General features: G+C 55.6%; 1 protein-coding gene across 1 annotated transcript; it reads right to left on the bottom strand.

The window, feature by feature from the left end:
* Positions 1-1,497: 1,497 nt before the first annotated feature.
* Positions 1,498-15,615, bottom strand: CARD10 (caspase recruitment domain family member 10; the record flags this gene model as incomplete). The annotated part of the gene is given in 21 exon segments (XM_075714948.1): positions 1,498-1,705; positions 1,951-2,066; positions 2,713-2,834; positions 5,039-5,197; positions 5,691-5,790; positions 6,143-6,212; positions 6,518-6,758; positions 7,112-7,235; positions 8,063-8,243; positions 8,735-8,855; positions 9,533-9,573; positions 9,827-9,942; positions 10,702-10,848; positions 10,946-11,140; positions 11,313-11,438; positions 11,567-11,722; positions 12,067-12,249; positions 14,191-14,516; positions 14,838-14,975; positions 15,347-15,594; positions 15,596-15,615. Coding segments are annotated over 21 exon segments (3,138 nt in total), but the record flags the coding sequence as incomplete, so codon positions are not given.
* Positions 15,616-18,249: the final 2,634 nt, after the last annotated feature.

The raw sequence follows: 18,249 nt of genomic DNA, 5'->3' as shown, positions 1-18,249 counted from the left end.
AGAGCTTCGAAAGTGCATGGCACTAGCAGTGCCCTAATCGCAGGGGCGAGAAGGACACAGAGAGGACCTGACTCTCTGAGGCTGATTGCCCATCTTCTCCCATTGACCCCAGCAGCAGTGGGCTCAGCCCTCTGCCTGGCCTCATGCCCCACAGAGCCTCCCAGAGCCACAGACTCCCTTCCTCCTCCTCCATGCCCCAGGACAGACCATCTACCACCACAACCACCACCTCTCCATGGCACGGGTATCCTGGCACCCCTTTCCCATAGCAGGGCTAATAATGGCGATTGGTTAGGAGTCAGGAAGGTGCTAGGGTGGGTGAGCATGGCTGCTGCTACCCAAACCCTCCATCTCCCCTCTGCCAGAGTCTGAACCTGTACTCGGCCCCATGTCAGGGTGAGAACAGCCCCCATTGGAGGGCAAAGAAGATCCCCACTCTCCTGGCAGTGTAGCTGGGCTCAGTCTCGCTATTGTCCCCCAGGAGGACAAGGTAGCTGGCTTGTCACTTCACAATAACCAGGGCATGGAGGGATGTGAAGCTCTAGGCAGCCAGACATATCAAGTGAGCTTTTCCCTGGCTTTCCCAGAGCAACATGGCCAAAATCAGCACTAGGGAGAGGCAAGGGACTGAAAAGCAGGGGGCAAGTAGAAATGGGAGGAGCTAGGTCTGTGGCACGCTCAACCTGTCCTCTCCCCACAACTCTTGCTGCCCTACAACAGCAAGAGCAGTGCTCCCTCCTTCCCCTGCAGGGCTGGGCAGTTGGGCCTCAGCTAGAGCAGGAGAAAAATACCCCATTGTGCATTACCCGAACCTCCCCAGTAACACACAAGCCCATAGCCTGCCACCCATTCCCATTATGAATGGTATTTAATTCTCCTTTATATGCAGTTTGCCAATAAAAGGCTCCATTAATAATTTACAAGCAATAAAGAGTACAGCTCCTATAAAACGAGGGTCTGTTGCAAGCTTAGTGTCACTCCAGCCGTGGCGGGGTATTGGCACACAAGCCGTGCTCCCTGCGCCATGGGGCCAGAGGCGAGGTAGAAAGGGGAAGAGGGGACCCAGAGCACACAGTGCCGCAGGGCAAGAGAGACGGAGGTGATGGGAGAAGGGCTTCAAACGTGTGTGAGATACGCTCCTACACAGCCTGATCTTACACAGTTTCCTCACGTTCCCCATCTGGCAATCTGACCACCTACCAGAGACAAGAGCAGCCCAAGGTGATGGGGAACAGCCCACAAGGATGGTTTCCACCATGATGGTGGAAGACGTCTCTCCAATAAAATACAGAGAGCTCAGACTGGGGATGTAGCACGTGTTACTCCCCAGCTTTTCATAGCCTCAGGGGGACCAGAAAGGCTACCCCTGGGGCCTTTGCTGCCGGCATCTCCTTGGGGAGGAAGGACACACTACCTGGAGGAGCCTGGGGAGGCAGGGACCTCCGAGAACATCCCTTGGGGATGGTAGCTGGCAGTGCCCGTTCTGCCACCCCCAGCTCAGTCATCACCCTCCTCGATCCACAGCGGGCGGGTTTGCTCCTGGAAGATGCATCCCCGAACCACCTTGGGCAGCTCCTCGGCGTGGCTCCAGGCGTGGGACTCCACGCAGGCCCAGGAGCACGGCAGAGTGTGGAGAGCCTGCTCCGCACTGCGGCACACCTTCAGCACCTCCGAGTCCCGCTGGCCTGCCTTCCCCAGCAAGCTCCTTGGGGAAAACACAGGGACAAGCGTTACTCTTGGCGTAGAGAGACAGGGTGGCAAAAAAAACCAGGAACTCACTCACATGCACGCAAAGCCAGTTTTCCTGCCCTTTTTCCCCTCACAGCAGCCAACCCCAGCACACACAGCTAGTGTTCCCACCCCGATCCTTGATTCTCCCTCTGAACAGAGACAAGGGTTTCTCTCTCCTCCCACGACACCGTTCATCCATGCCACTCCGTCTTTTCTTACCTGAGTCCTCTAACGTTCTTCTCGGTGACCTCGACATGGATAATGATGGGGTATATTTCAGTTTTAATTAGATCCCTCACACTCTGAACTCCCAGCTCTAGCAGGCAGTGTTTATTCTGGAAGGGAAATTGAATAGATTTACTGATTTAAATGGAGAAAAAATAACCCCAGCTCCTGACAGATACATTAAATCAAACCCCATACTGTGAAATATCATTGCTTTTCCAATAGTAATTCCATTAAACGTGGGATTTATGGGCAGGGCCAAGAGGGAAGGGGAGAATTAAAGGGCAGGGTCACCCACTCCATCACCACCAATCCAACCCAGGAGCCCACCGGACCCCTCGCTCAGCCACAGCCCATCTTCACAACCCCTTTTTCACCATTGTCACCACAGCCCCACATTTCTCAGTCTGCCCTCAGCAGAATCGTTGCCGCTTTGGCGAAGATGAGGAATGTGAGAGCAGGGAGGTCACTTCTGCATATGGCATTTCTCACCGCCTCCCCCATGAATCCCCAGTTGCCATTTCTTTCACTCAAGCTCAACAGAGACTCAGGGAAAAGTCCATAACTGCTGCTCCACAAACTCATAGCACCTGGACTTAAAACACCCTCCAAATTACACAGTCTCCAAGCAAGCAGCTCCTTCTCTGTCAACACACTGCCATCCCTCTTCCCTGGCTCAGCTCTGCCCTCCTCTCCTCCAATCTGAAGGGGGTGCCCCATCCTGGCCCTCTCTCCCCACACCAAACAGCTCAGCACCTTCTCCATTGCCTCCCGGATCATGCAGATTCGCCCACTCTCCCTCCGGTCCTGGCGGGCAGTTCTATATACAGGGTGCTCCTGAGTGTGGATAGCACTGGGATCCCCTTCTGCCAGCTTCTCTGCGAGCCAAGAGGAGATATAAAAAGGGAAACGTCAGCCCCTTCTCCCTTTTGCATGCACTTTCTACCTCAGATCCCGTGCGTCTGCTGCCACGCTGATGCTTATCGAGTTCACTGTTTATGGATTCTGGAGAGTGAGTCTAATTATACAACATTACATGTTGGCATGGATCTCCTGCAGCTTTCTGTGTACAGAACAAGCAAGATATCACAGCTGAAGACACCTTACACGGCAAGAGCAGCATTTGTGTTGCAGTTCCATAGCAGCCTAAGCCAGTTCACAGCCATTATGCCCCTTCCCCACCCGCTCCATAACAGAGTATGGCAGAAAAATAATCACTTTATTTTGCCAGGTAGGTTTTCTGCACAGTTTGTGAGCTGCATGGGCTCATAGATGGCTCCAGTGAGCGGCAGGGCTGGGGAAGCAAGAGGAGTGTGCAACTTGATGTGGGAGAGTGGGAGGAAGGTGGGGGGCAAGTTGAACCTCCTTTTGTTGGTGGCAGCCTGAGCCACCTCCCCCTGCTTGGAGGTAGAAGGACAGCACCCGGCAGCCAAGCCAACGCCAGGCAGGAGAGCAGCAGAGGAGATGCTGAGACAGAGAACTGCGGGCAGAGCTGGCAGGACAGAGAGGTCCAGCGTGGTCGAAGCAATGACTGCCAGGTGCCCCTGGTAACTCCCACCAGAAGACGAGACAACGCACACACAGACACCTCACTTGGGAGCCACAGGCTTTGCAGCCCGGCGTGGCTGAAGCAGGCGCCAGGCTCTCCCTGCTGACCGTGCTGCCCTAGGCAGCTGCCCACACTGCCACTGAAACACAAGCAGGGAACTTAACAAGGCTTTTAGGAGCTGCTCACCCCTAAGATAGAAATAAAGGAATATATTTAGGAGAAGGCACGTTTGGAATTGGGCTCACAGCATGTTCCAGCTCTCCCAAGCCCCTGGCTGGCTGGGCATCCTCTGCTACCTCTGCCTGGTGGCACAGGTACTTCCTAGGTAGAGCTGGATCCCAAAAAAGCATCTGTTGCCTTTGGGGGCAGCAGGCTCCTGCAGAAGCTGGGCTGGCTTATACTAAACTCTGCACTGACTGGGGAGTTCTCCAAGGGAAAATATAGGCAGCAAAGAAAAGAGAAATGGCTCGGGGCTCACGGATCACCTTTCTTCTCTCGCAACAGGCAAAACTGGCAGGGGAGAATGGAGTTTTTGCCCTCGGTGTAAAGTCCCCAGTTGTAGTAATGGCTTTGAAGCGTGTCCCCGTGCAATGTAAGGAGGACCCTGCAGAGGGCTCAGTAGGACAAGATATATGGCCAAGTCACTCAGACATGGAGCCCAGCGACCAAAATCGCAGAGCCGTCCTTCAGCAAACCAGAGATTTTTCACTACCTCCATCACCACCCCCCCAAAAAAATACACCGACTCATTTTTCAGTCCTGCTGTTGGCAAAGGGAGAACTCTAAACATGGGGAAAGGAGAGAGATGGAGAAGGGAGGAAGAAGGGGGAAAGAAGGAGTTGTCCTCTGCAAAAATTCCCTATGGGGAAAAAGCCCTGTCCCCAGCAGTCTCCGCAGCAGTGTGTCAGCCTCACACTGCTGGCACAAGGAAGAGGACAACAGCACTAAGGCTGGATCCTCTCATTCCTGTGGAGGAAGAGCTGGTATTAAGTCAACCTGCAGATCCCACCTGAGCCAGGAGTTTCATCTCTGGGAAGAACCACCCACGGCAGCAAGGCAATGCCACCGCCACCCACTCAAGGGAAGAGAAAAGATCCCCATGCCCCAGGAGACCAGAAGGGAGGGATGGCTTCCCTGTGGGCCAAAGGATAGGACACAGTTAAAAATAGGAGCGAACACCTTGCAGACACTCAACCCAAAAAGGCGACCTGTCAACAGGTATTGTCTGGGAAGACTGAGACACCCCACCCTTAGCCACTGAAGAGACTCCTCATGTGCTTTCCAAGAGTCCCGTGAGACCACATCTCATGCTTCCAAGGCTACGAGCACCTCTTCCCTGAATGGGGCTGACCAAGGCCTCCACAGAAGTGACCTCTTTGAGCAATAACTTAGCTTCCCGCTGCATGGCTAAGAAGTGGCAGGAGGTAAAAGGGGAAAGAAGCCCTCAGAAGTAAGAGACTTGCGTACTTTACCTCACTCAGCCACAGGCTCCTAAAACTGCCCTAGACCTGTCAACCACTCATTGTTGCCTACCTGCTGGGCACACGTGGAAGTCCAGGCGAGAGGTCGGCAAGTCCAGCAGGTTCCTGATGAGCCGCGGTGCAATGCAGTTAGGTGACAGCACCACAGGACGGGGTGTCTTGACCACCACAGGGCGCACCAGGCTGTAGGGCTTTAGGTTCATGTCTGGGTCTGGAAGACACAAATGAAGAAGGGAAAGGCAAAGGTGAGAAGATGGGAGACCAGCCTGTGACCAGCCCACAGACCACCTCATTCTTCCTGTACCATCCTCCCCTCATCCTGACTCATGGAGGCACCTACCAACCATCCTATGTCCCAGGAGAGATCCTACCCTGGTTACAACATGCACTGACGGGCAGATACCCTAGCTGTAGCCCTGCTTGCCCATTTCCTGGAACTCCCTTGAGTTACACACCAGTTTATTCTCCACAAAAAGTTAGATGACCCCAACAACCACAGAAGCAAAGGAAAGCCCCAGACAACCAGGGAAAAGGAGCAGGGGCTTTAAATATGCACAGGCTCCCCAAAATCCCATTAGCAGAGTTGTAAGAGGGATCCTGGGCAGAGAGACTGAAGCAACCCAGATGCCAATGTCCCTTCAGTGTCCGCAGGGGACAACTGGGTCTCCAAGTGTGATGGGGCAGGCACAGGGGTAACAGGTCACCTGAGCAGGGGTCCAGCCACAGCTGCTGAGGGGGCTGTTCTGGGCTCCTCTGTGGTTTGGATTTCACCAGGCGCAGTTGGTCTAAGGCTCGTTTCTTTAGCTGAGGAGAAAATGAGGGCAATAAGGCTGAGAGCATAGACCATTTCACACACACACACACACAGAGCTGGCTGCAGAACACCCACTGGCAAAGGGGACGGAGCGCATGTACAAAAAGCATGGGACCGGGACTGCCACCCACCAGATTCAGTCTGGGAAGTGGGGAGGGGGTAAGAAAGCAGCCACAGAGCTGTAACACTGCCTGGCCTATAAGCGCTTGCTCTGCTTGCTAACCCAGCTGCCACCTCTATACAAGTTGGTTTCCCAGCAGAATGGGGCACATTGCATGCTGAGGCAGTGGGGTGGCCATAGGCACACACACAGAGCTCTGATTGCTGGTTTCTTTGGCTTACATTATTTCTGTGGCCCCTCTGCTGCCCAGGCATCTGGCCCTTCTCCTGGATCTTCAAAAGCTGATGAGCCCTGAAAAGACAGAGAGGTTGTACTCAAGCAACTCTAGAGCCCCCATGGACCATAGCCTGCTGTGACCCTCTTTGCCAAAGCCCACAGAGACCTGCTGAAGCATAGGCATATCAAAGCCCTCACTCAACCTCCCAGTCTCTCGAGGGCACCCAAACACTATCACAATGGTCCCCCATACAAGGCTTGGACAGCCCACACTATCAAGAGGCCAGTCTGCACCCCTCAGGACTCCTAGCATCTGCTCACCACAGATAAATAGGGCAGGTACCCCAGGTACCCCCTGCCTTCCTCCTCACCCTGGTTACCTGTTGTAGTTGGGCACTGTCCCCTTGTCCAGGTCCCGCATGGTCAAGGGATCAACACGGGAGCAATACCACTCCAGCCGCCCTTTGTGCATGGTGTCCGTGACATGGAGGATCTCCCGACACTTGACACAGAGCGCGTAAGGATCTGATGGCTCCAGGAGGGACAGATTGGTGCGTACATAGAACGAGTCTCCAGAAAACTTCTTCCCTTTTTCCAGGGCTTCCCGCAGAGGCTGGTATCCTGGAACAGGAGATATAGATCACCGCAGGTGGGGACACAGGAGTCAACCATCACTGATAAGATAGCCAAGTCCCCAGCACAGCTGTGATGCTACTGATTGGGGTGGGGGGTGCAGAGGAGGCAAACAGACAGAAGGTCTGTACCTCCATCCTGTAACTCAGAGGATGCACAAGTCACACCAGACAGGGAAAGCTACCGGAGCTACGGCCAACCCCTGTGTCAGACATGGTGGCCTAGGACCAAACAGGAGAGGAGAGAGAATAACTGAGATTTACCTCCAGGGCTGGGTGGAGGGTCTGGAAAGGGAGGCAGAGAGCTCAGGCTCAAAGGAGACCCAGCTGCCAGGGCCTTACCTTCCAGGTCCAGCTGAAAGACGAGACTAGAGGGCTCATCCCAATGCAGCAGGCTCAGGTAGGCGACCTCCCGCGTGCAGTTCTCCAGGGAAAGCACCTCTTCCTTCAAGGATGGCACCCTCAGCTAGCAAGGACCCGATGCCGTTAGACCTAAGGGCTGGAAGAGCAGGCTCCCCCCCAGCTCCCTCACCCATCAGGGTTACACAAGAGATGTTACAGAGCGAGGCAGGCCCAGGGAAAGCTCTACCTGAGGACAAGGCATCCTCAGTCTGCCTCTGGTTCCCTCCTCTGCCTCTGGAACACCTGCTGCCAGCCACCACCCATTCCGGATGCCGGGCTGCTATGAAAGCAAATGTGCGTGCATGAACGCATGTGGGAGTGGGGGCGGGAGAGCTGGTTTATTTTCAGTTACAGGTGGGATATTAATTCAAGTAGTGTAGCTGTATTTCAAGTGTGTCATTCTTGCCAAAACAAATGACCTTCCCTCCCTCCAGGAGCTTTCTTCAGAGCAATTATTCTCTATAGCTCAGGAGGGTCATGAAGGCCTGAGAAATCTTGCTCCAGAATTGATTGCTTTGCAACGGGCATGTGCGAGATGCAGGATGCGAACTGCTCTGAAATACTACAAGGTGACAGACGACTCCAGGGACATATAGCCATACTGCCGTCTTAATTGTGTGACTCCTTTTTGTTTCTCCCCTCCCACAGCTGAAGGACGTGTTTCAGAAGGTCTCAGCATTTTTACATGCACAGGTACACGTGAGTGCCATGAGACCTGGATGGGTGTTTGTGCTGCATAAAGCTCTAGGCAGGGAGTAGTCCTGGGAAACGAGAAATGGAGGTGGACTTCAAGCTACGTAGAGGTCAGCTTGCACTGGGGATCACTCCATACTCCTTGCATCATCCTAGGTGTCTTGTAAACCCACAAAGTGAGCCCATTCCCGGACTCACCTTAATGAGACGGCACCCCTCCCTGAGTCCTGCATCCTCGACCCGTGAGCCTGGCTTGACCCACTGGACATAAATCCCTGTCCTGTTCCCTCCAAGGATGGAGATGTCTGCTCCGAGCCTCTTCTCCTGGGGTGAGGGGTTGCTGGGGTGACCCATGCTAGTGAGCTGTACCACCAGTGACCTGGCAACGAGAAACGCCAAGTCCAGCAACTGAAGTGTACTGCCTTTTCTAAGAACCTGTCCCCCATGCCTTGTGTCCAGCTACAGGGTGTTTATTGTACTGAGCACCATGGTACAGAACTCGTGATTCACAGCCATCACCAGGGCACGCACACAGAGCTTACAAACCCCCGCAGCCCCTTCCATCCCACTAGCCGCAACACCAAAGCCAAGCTGGGCTCCCACAGTCCTGTCCCTACCTAGACAGATGTGTGTCCAGCCCAGGGCAACATCCCCACTCCTGCCATAATAAATGGGACAACACAAAAAATTGGAGCCCTGCTAGGAAGCAAGGACTATAGGATCTTCATTTCTCTCCTCTCCCACTAGCCAGAACGAGCCTGCAAGGGGGGAGGCAGAAAGGAAGGGTATCCCAAGTGTGGTCCCCCAGCACCACGAAACATCCCCCCAAGCAGCTGGCTCAGAGTGCCTAGCTCAGAGAGCAGCAGTCACCTCCTGGTGACCTCCTCGCGGCTGGGAAGCGTGGACAAGCAGATCTCCGACTTCACCCTGGCGTAGGTGCTGCTGGAAGAAGAGGAGAAGGCCCCAAGCGAGGCACTAGCAAAACCACTGCCTAGGAAAGAGAGCAAGAGGGAGAGAGGGGGCACATCACCTCTCCGAGCGCTGCAGGGAGCTCAAGTTCTTGGGGTGGCAAGGGTCTGTCACCCCCCTCCTGGACATTTTCTAGCATCTGACTGGGAAATTGAGGCTGCAGGGAGGCTTTGAACAGTCACCTTCCTGGAAAGGGTTTCCCATGTCTCCCGAGAACAAGCTGACTTTTTCTCCTTTCATCAGTGTTTCGGTCAGAAGGCAGCAGCAGTCAGGGCTGCCTGGATGTGCCCAGAGATCAGCCACCAGCACCCACCAAGGACCTGCCAGCACCAGGAGCTCCACTCCAGAAGATTTACAACCCATCACCCAGAACCAATAACACCCCAGGGCAAAGGCTTCTGTTACTTACTCCCTCAACTCCACATCAAGTTCTCCATCAACGCAGCTCTCCATGAATTAAACAGAGCTGATGTGAATAGCTACCTGCTCTGCAGAGGAAAAGCCAGCTTTTCCAGCTCATGTACCTGGCATAGCAGCGGGGGTATGTGTGGGTCCGTAGCACCCTAGTACAGGTGCAGAGCCCTCATAGTGAGCTGCACAAACCAAAGGCATGAGGGAGGGTAAGTTGTGCAACCCCTCTCCCCACAGCCACCACTTTTTTTTAGCTAAGCCCTTTGGGAAAAGCCCCCACCCTGGTACCTGTTGCATCTTCAATGCTGCTAAACGAGCCACAGGACAAGCTACAAAGGAGACACAAAGGTGAGCTGTGAGGCGGCAGCTTTTCCAAAGCCTGTCTGCATCCCGTTCTCAACCCCATCCCCACAGCCTTCCCCCACTCCCCAGAAGCATGCCCCCAGCCAGCACGCAGCTCCCAGCCAGCCTTCCCACTCTCAGACCCCACTCTAGGCTCCCCCCTCCCCTGCCAGCCTGCTCTCCGTGGCCCCCACAGCCCCCACAGAGGAGACACAGCCTCAAGCAGCCCCTGGCAATCACCTTTTGTGGGGCATGCACCTATCTTCCCGCTGCCGCCGGAGGATGGAGCCGATGCAAGGGGGGAAAGGGAAGGTGGAAAGGCGGTTGATATCCTTCTCACTGTCGGGAGTCACCTCCTTGGGCAGAGTAAGAGAGAGATGCCTGCTAACACCAACACCCAGCACCACCTCTCCCCTCCCTTTGGGCTAGGTTGCAAACAGCTCCTAGGGTATCACATGCCTCTAGGGGGATCACCCACATACCTCCAAACACTCAGGGGCACCTTGTTTTCCCAAGGAGAGGGCATGGATGGAGATGTATGATACTGCATGCCCAACTTTTTGCAATGTACAAGCTACAGCAGTAGTAGCAGACGAAAGGAATATCTGACCTTGTCATTATATCTCACTTCTAGCCACTGCACACCCAGAGGTGTGAGTAACCTGTGGGACTGCACATTTTAGGGTGCTCTAGGATGAGAGTTCAAAGAATCAAAGGAAAGAACCTGACTCCCTTAAAAACAATATGATGCTGCTATAGGATTCAAAAGAGCTAGGATTTCTTCCCCAGCATACGTAGATTAAAACAGCTTTTGGGGGAGGATAACATCTTACATGAGGCTGTTGATTTCTAGGGTGTCATATGGGATGAAGAGAGTTTTGCTTACCCCTCTCTCCCACCCAGCTGAGTGCTGCACACTTTGGTGCAGCATTGGCCAAGAGAACAAAGCTTTGCACCTGGGATCTGCTCCCACCTTACACACTGCCCCATGCCCAGTCTTCCACCAAGTCACAGCCCCACAATGAACCCAGCCCAATGTCTCTGTGCCACTCTTGAGCAGCATGGGTCCCCAGTGCCCTCAGCTGAGGGTCAGCCTCTCATGATCAAGCGCTCACCATGCTCTGAATGGCCGAGTCCCCTGGGAATGGGATAGCAGAAACCCCAAGTGCATCCACAAGTCCACTCGTAAAGCTGGAAGGGTTGTCTACGAGGCTCCAGGTGCTGCTGAGGTTGGAGCAGAGGGAGTAGGAAGAGCTGCACATCTGGGAGAGAAGGGACCCATCATCCCACTGCGTCCCCCAGAAATCAGTCCTGACCCCTCTCCCTTCTCTGTTCCCCCTTCTTTCTAGCCACCCTCACCTTGCCCAGGCTGCGGCTGCCTTGGCGCCGCTGCAGCTGTGCCTCCAGTGTGCTGTTCAGCCCTTCTGCCTGGCTCAGCTTGCTTAGGAGCTCATCCCTCTCCTCCTCCAGAGCCCGCACACGTTTGCGGTACTGGTCCTTCTCAATCAGGCTCTGGGAGTATTGTAGCTGCACCCCATCGCGGCTCTGGATTGCCTGCAAGGAGCCCAGCTGAGAGTGAGAAAAGGCAGAGAGCTGCACTACTTAATCCCTACCTCCCACCCTGGCATGGATGGAGAAGATCCACTGGGGAAGGAGGGGGTATCCAGAACAGACAAAAGCCCCGGTCCTGCTGGGAGATGGAGAACTTGGGGGCAGAGCAATTCACCTGGTCCCGCTCTTTTTCGATCTCCTCCAGCTGCAGCAGCACTGTGTTCATACGATGCTTGTAGAGATCACAGTCTTTCTGCAGCGTCCGGTATTTCAGCTGCAGATCTTCCACCTCCTGAAGGTACTGGCAACAGCAAGCAGCAAGCATTAGCCCTCCTGGAAGACACTGCTGTGGCTTCCCAGCCCCCTCCCTCCCCTCTCTTCCAGGCCCTGCTCAGTGTGCAGGGACAGGGGTGGTGATGGATGCTCTACCTTATCCCTCAGTTCTTCGGCCCACTGCAGCTCATTCTGCAGGGAGTTGAGTTTCTGGCAGAGATCCTGCCGGTCATCTTGGGCTTCCTTCCAGTCGTGCTCCAGGATGTCCAGCAGGATCTGCTCAGAGCCTGGCACTGGGCCTTCGCTGGGTGTCTAGGAGGTGAGAGGGTACCGTCACTGCACCACAAGCACCGAGGGAGCACCAGACCAGGGCAGCGACAAGCAGACTGGCATGACTGCCATCATCACTCCTGCATTAATCTACTGTGCGCTCCAAGGCACAAAGTCACACTTGTGAGCACATCCAAGAGTCACAGAGCTGGAAACAAGGACCCATCACTGTTTGGACCCAGAAGCAATGGCAGCCACCACAGCCAAGCAATATGCTCTGAGCAAGGGACAATGATTTCCCCCATCTTCCCAGTGCCCATATCACCAGCACTGGGGGTGCACGAGGACAGAAGGTGACTTGGAGCCTGCCCTGGCCCGTCAGGTACCTGCAACATGCCCTGCAGCTCCTGCAGCGATGCCGTGAGCCGCTGGTTCTCAGCCCACAGCTCGGACACGGCGTCAGGGTGGCCCCGCTCCTCTGCCTCTCGCTGGGGTGGTGCAGATGCCTGTTTCCGCAACAGGCTGCACTCCTCCTCTAGGCTGGTCACTTTGCATTTCAGCTGGTCCACCTGCAACCCAGGAAAGAAACATAGCCTGACACACACAGCCCTGCACCTCTGCCTTAGCAGGAGAGTGAAGCAGAGAGGACACTGGGCAGAAAAAGGATCTGGAGGCGAGGAAAGCGAGGGCTGGGCAACCATGAGAAGAACTATCCTACTGTTGAGCCAAGGTTAGCACAGCTGCACACAAAAGCTTTTCCCTGCAGGGCAAAGGAGGAAGATGCACTTGCATAAGTGCATTCAGTCTCAGGATCCTCTCTTGGTGCAACGACTTTCTTGCTACCTTGAGGCATCCTCAGTGCAGCTGGCCTTGACCCTGGGTGGACCAGGGACCTCTGGTGCGCTGCCAGGGCCAGCAGCTGTGAGTATCTCAAAGGCCTCCTGGCTCCTAGAAGAGCTGAGAAACAAATTTTCAGCAGAAAGATCCACTGGAAGCTATCCAGTGCAGGGAGGTCACCTCTGGCCTGGGAAGTGTTTGAAGCTCAAGCTGATGGAGGCTGTGGGGTACCACAGATGCATCATCACACCCTGGCCTGCTCTCACACTCCTCCACCAACATGTCACTGGAGACCAGGGAGGTCAATTACTTTTAGGAGTAAGGGAGGTCCTCATAGACCTGTAAGGACTGATGAGGTTGATCAGAAAACCAGAGTTTCACAGCTAGGTAAGGCTTTCAGAGCAAATGGGGCAGGGGAAACCTATGAAAGCCACTGAGCACTAAGCAGCACTGCCAAAATTGCCAAGGAGGATGTCGGGAACGGGATTACTTCTCTAAATCTGCCCAAAAGACCTAGAATGACTTTCATGGACTGGTCACTTCTGGACCCTGGAGCCAAGAGGGGAAGGCAGGCTGGGACCTGGTGGCCCACCCTGCTTCCAGGGGGATTTCTCCACCCCACAGTCACCTGCAAGCGATTCGCCTCCCTGCTCAGAGGAGGCCCAGGGGAGCTGGCATTGGCAGGAATACTGGAAAAAAGGTAGGGGAGGATGCCAGGGCTGGCAGAGCTGGATGAGGAATGAAAGGCAGTCGCGGGGCTGCGTGAGAGGTCCAGGCCCAGACTGGTGAGGGGAATGCCAGCAGGCAGCAGAGCACCAAAGAAACTGGGTTATTAATAGGTTCAGTGTAGTGCTGCCCTTGCCCAGGCAGGAAATGGGTGTGTGTTTGCTGGAGGTGAGAGCTTGGCAGCTGGAGTGCAGTGTCATGAATTCCTTCAGGTATGCGGCATGAGTCTCCCAAACGTCATGAGAGAGACGAGGAGGCGGTGGGGAGCGGCGGTGGTGGGGAGGATGGAGTCTGGGCCAAAACACTCCTATGAGTGGCAAGGAAGGCTGGGCAGCTCCAGGCAGCGTGCACGTACCCAGCGCCCCATGTGCGGGTGGCTGAGCACCCACCATCCTCACTAGGAAGAGTAAAATGCAAGCCCTCTCCCAGGGAAGGAGTAAATACAAACACACAGCTTGACAGAATCAGCTGCCTGCTGCACGCCTGTGCTACCTGGACATAGCACAGGTGCCCATCAGCAGAGCAGGCAGCGCAGGGCAAGCAAGCATGTTAAGGAGCTGACAGGGCATCTCATGGTACCAATGGCCAGGCTGAGAGAGCAGAGAGATGCCAGGGAAGGCATTGCCCTGGCAGCTCCTCTGAGGAGTTGGTTCTGGCTCCTCTAGGTGATGTTATCTCCAGCTGCAGCAGGAGCTGGTGATGTATCCCCAGCTGCCCCAGGGCAGCAACAAGTCTCCCATGCCATGCCCATGACTTGGACGCTCTGCCCTGCTCAGAGGGCATGCTCCCCATCAAGAGCAAGGGTACGCACCCCCACATACATCCTGCCTCCCATCAGCTCCTTCATGCTCACGGGCCACCATGCACGGACATCCACATGCATTCCTCTCGGCCATCAGACCCCCACCACCTCCTGCCACCAACCCCCGCACTCCCTGGGGCCATACCACCAGCTGCAGGTCCCGGCTCCGCAGCACGGCCATGTTCTTCTCCTCGCAGAGCTGTGCGTAGCGCATGGCCATCATGTAGTTCTCGTCCTTCAGCCTGAGCAGCTCCACGCTGTTGGTGTCCCACTCCTCTCTCAGCCGCTGGCAACGCTCCTGCACCTTCCGGAGCTCCTGCAGCTGCTGCTCCAGCCGGGCCTGCTCTTGCTCCAATGCCTGGTTTTTCACCTGGAGCTGGTGTTCCTTCAGCAGGTGCTCCTTCCGCTGAGCCCTCACCTTCTTCACCTCCATCATCAGGAACTGAGTTAGTCCCTCAGGGCCTTCCTCATCTGGGGGGAGACACAGGAGAATCAGGTCCTGGCTGCTGAGACAGGAGTAACCCCAAAAAAAGCAACCCAACGCTCTGTTTTCCATCAACAGGTGCCAAGCTCTCCTGTGAGTTTGCAGCCCTTCTTGTCCCAGGCTTATGGCACCACAGTCCATCACACATGTATGTATGGTCCCCTCCCTTCCAGATCCAGAGCACAGAGCTGTCGGGGTTCCTCACACACAGGTAGCATGAACCAGGCCTTTATACATGCACATGCACAGATTTCTGGCCCTTCCCATGCAAGCAGCTGCTGAAGGGGGGACAGAGCACCTGCCCCTACCCAGGATCATAGAGCAGCGCTGGGCTGGCTCCCTCCCTGTTAGCCGGGTGTAGTGCTCTGGGTAGTAAAATTCTAAAGACTCCAGGAAGGCTTCATAGCCTCGCTTCCCACGGCGCCGGAGGATGTCTATCAGGTAACCTGGAAGAAGGGATAAAGAGCTAGGATGAATTCCCTGCAAACCAGAGAGAAAAGAGCACAGACCAGCTTTGTGTTATGAAATAGCATCTCCACCAGTTCTGCTTTCATCCACAAGAACAGGAATAGCTGGAGGATGGAATGGGGTGGGAGCACTGCCCTCGTCTGTGTGCGCCCACAGGGGGCCCATGGAGGATGAGAGGGAGGTCTGGCTGCAGAGCATCTCAGAGAAAAAACAAAGCCAGAGTAGCACTGCAGTGGGAGGAACCAGGAGGCCACAACACCACGTGCTGGGTAGCACCCACTGCGTGTCAAAATCAGGTTGTCCCCCACAAACCAGGCCCATCTAAGTGCAAGTTTTTGCTTTCTCCCACCTGTCTGGTTGCTTTTGCAAGGGAATCGACATGAATTCAGCACCTCCTCCTCATCCTGCTCGTCTATTACGCGGCATTGGCGCAGGTATGGGGTGAGCTTCGCGGGGTTTAGGGAGCGGGTCAGCTGGTGCCGTGCACTCTCAATCTTCTCCCAGATGGTGTCTTCTTCCTCCTCCTGCTCTGAGAGGCTGCAGGCTTGGAGAGGGGCATTCTCCAGGGCTGGGAGGATAAAAGGAAAGAGAAGGTCTGAGGAATGATGGAGGAGCACAGGGTAAAAGGCATGAGTACGCATGGGAGAACGTGAGTCAAGGTATGCTCCTGCAAATGATTTGGTAGTCTTACAAATGGGACTCAGATACATCAGAAGCCATTTTACATACAAGTCGGTCCAGGAGGATCTTGAGTGTCCACCCAGGGCCTTAGATATGCAGGAGGCAGAAGGCAGTGGTGCATAAAGGAGTTAGGAGCATATACAGTAGGAATTCTAGGGAAGATGTCATCTTCATCCCTGAAGTACTCTTAAATCCCACTGACCATCACACATCTTCCCTTTTTCCCCATCCCTGAGAACAGGCAACTCTCAGAATCAAGAGTTTTCACAGCTTGGAACATGCTTTCTCATACTGAGGTTGGAGGGGAGGGTTTCCCTGGGTATCCATTTGCCCTGTGCATGTCCCAAGCATCAGTGACCAAATTGAAGGGCACCATCCCATGGAGCACCTTGGCTACAGGTACTGGAGCCAAAGAGGAATCGCAGAAGCATATCTTCCAGTCTCTTCCACACATCTGTGCGGAGCCATGGAAATACGTAGAAACAAGGCAATCCCTCTGTCAACCAAATGAAGCAAGAGGGACCCCCTGAAGTCAATGGAGCAAAAACCCTTAGAGCAGAGGTGAACCTGTTCCATTAAGCCCTACAAGCCACGATGGCACAGGTATGTGCAAGGAGCTCTCTTCCCAGCTGTGTATCAACTCAACTAGCATTATCTATTTTCACTTGAGAAATAAAATCTGCTTCACAGGCCAGCACATATCTTTTGGCTGGCAAGGCAAAGCACAGCAAAGATCTTCCAAGACCTAGAAGCCATTTCTCCTCCCCAGTATGCACCATTAACCTGCCGCTGTGGTGCCAGCGTCAAGTCCAGCTTTCCTACCCAGCCATACAAACATCCCCAGGGGCAGTGTAGAGGTTCACATTGCATGAAGGCAGAGGGAAGGAAATCTCCCACTCTTTTTTCTTTTCTTTGGGTTTTGTTTTGGTTTTTTTCTTTCTTGTGGTGAGAATGATATCATGCGATTTCAGACAGCCAACTAGCACAGCAAGGAGGATGGCCGAGAGGGCTGTGCAGAAGTTAATCCTCCAAGTAGAAATATGGGAGGCTCAGGGTCTGCTGGATGAAGAGTAACAGGTAAAGAGAATTGCTGAATTCACTAGAAGATACTCAAGTGTCTGGTTTCTAGAACCAAAGGGCTTAGGAGCCTAAATACCAATACAGATCTGGATTGTCCTAGGCTGAATAAAGACAACAAACTGCATTTCTTGCAGGAACTGATCTCTCTCATTTAGGACAGGCTCGCTTGCCACAGGGACACAAGTATGCAGAAGGAGGACGCAACAGCAGACCACAGAAGTTGTACTGTTTTGAGCTCCGCTCCTCTGCAGCAGTTTTTTGCCTTTAAATCAAATCGTTTCTCCAAGAAACGCAAGCCGGCTGTGCAAGCAGCGACCAGCTTCTCGGCAGGCAGGCTCGGCAGAGAGAGAGAGACAGAGAGGGCGAAGGGGTCTGGGAGCCGGTACCCACCCCCCTCCCGCCCGGGGTACCCCTCCTCCCGCCCGCCGCGGCCCCTCCAGGCCGGGGGGCCAGGGAAGAGGCAGCGCTTCCCTTTTCGGCCAACCCGAAGGCGCTCTTCGAGGAATGGCGAGCGGGAGGCCAGCCCTGAGGAGGTGGCTGGGCAAGAGGAGGAGAAGGGGAGCAAACACCCCACCACCACCCCCCAGCGCCCGTGCGAAACCCACGCCCCCGGCCGCCCCGGGGGGATGCCGACAGGCCCGGCGGCAGCCTCCGCGGGAGACGGGGCACAGCGGGGGCTGCGCTGCCCCCGAGGGCTCCGCAAGGCCCGGGGAGAAGCGCCGGTCCCCCGCTGCCGCCCGGGGGGCTCGCCCCTTACCCGCCATCCCCGCCGCCGGGCGGGCTGCGCCCCGCTCCGCGCCCCGCTCCGCGCCGCCGTCTCGCCGCCCCGGCAGGTGTGTCTGAAGCGCTCTCCCCACCCCGCTGCACCTTCCTTCCCTCCCTCCCTCCTTCCCTCCCTCCTTCCCTCCCTCCTCCAGCCGGCTGGGAGGGAACCGGCAACCCCCTGGGCAATGGAGAGCCCAGCCCTGCCCGCCCCCGGGGGTCGCGGTGGCACTCACCGGCGGGGTGGGGGTCGCCCCCCCTCCCCGGCTGCTCCCGGTTGCTGAGCCCCTCCGGCTGCTCCTCACCTGGGCGAGCCGGGGAAGGGTTTTTCTCTGCGTGTGCCCCGTCCTTCTCCCCCCGCTCTCCAGCCCCGGGATGGAGCTGCTCTCCGGAAGGATGTGGCTCGCCAGCAGCTTCCCTTGCGAAACGCACCCGGCTTCACCTCCCGACAGACCGGCGGGGGAAGGGGGTGCCCGGCTTGGCCTCCCCGGCGGGGTTGGGGAGGGGGGTGTCTCTCCTGGCAGGGCACAGCGTCCCCAGCTCTGCCTGCAGAGAAGAGGTGCATAAGGAGGAGCTTTTTTGGTTCAAGGGCTCCAGAATTTGTGGCCTGGGCACCCCAGGTGTAGGTTCTGGATGGAGGGGGGGGGTTCAAGCAAGGGGAGAAAATGAGGGTGGTGGAAAGAAGCCTGATCCAGGCCGAGGAGAGGTCCCACAGGCTTAATTTTGGGC

The sequence above is a fragment of the Pelecanus crispus genome, chromosome 1 (genome assembly GCF_030463565.1).
Source record: "Pelecanus crispus isolate bPelCri1 chromosome 1, bPelCri1.pri, whole genome shotgun sequence".
Lineage (NCBI taxonomy): Eukaryota > Metazoa > Chordata > Aves > Pelecaniformes > Pelecanidae > Pelecanus > Pelecanus crispus.
Note: the sequence above shows the minus strand (reverse complement) of the source record. Positions and strands in the feature narration are given on the sequence as shown.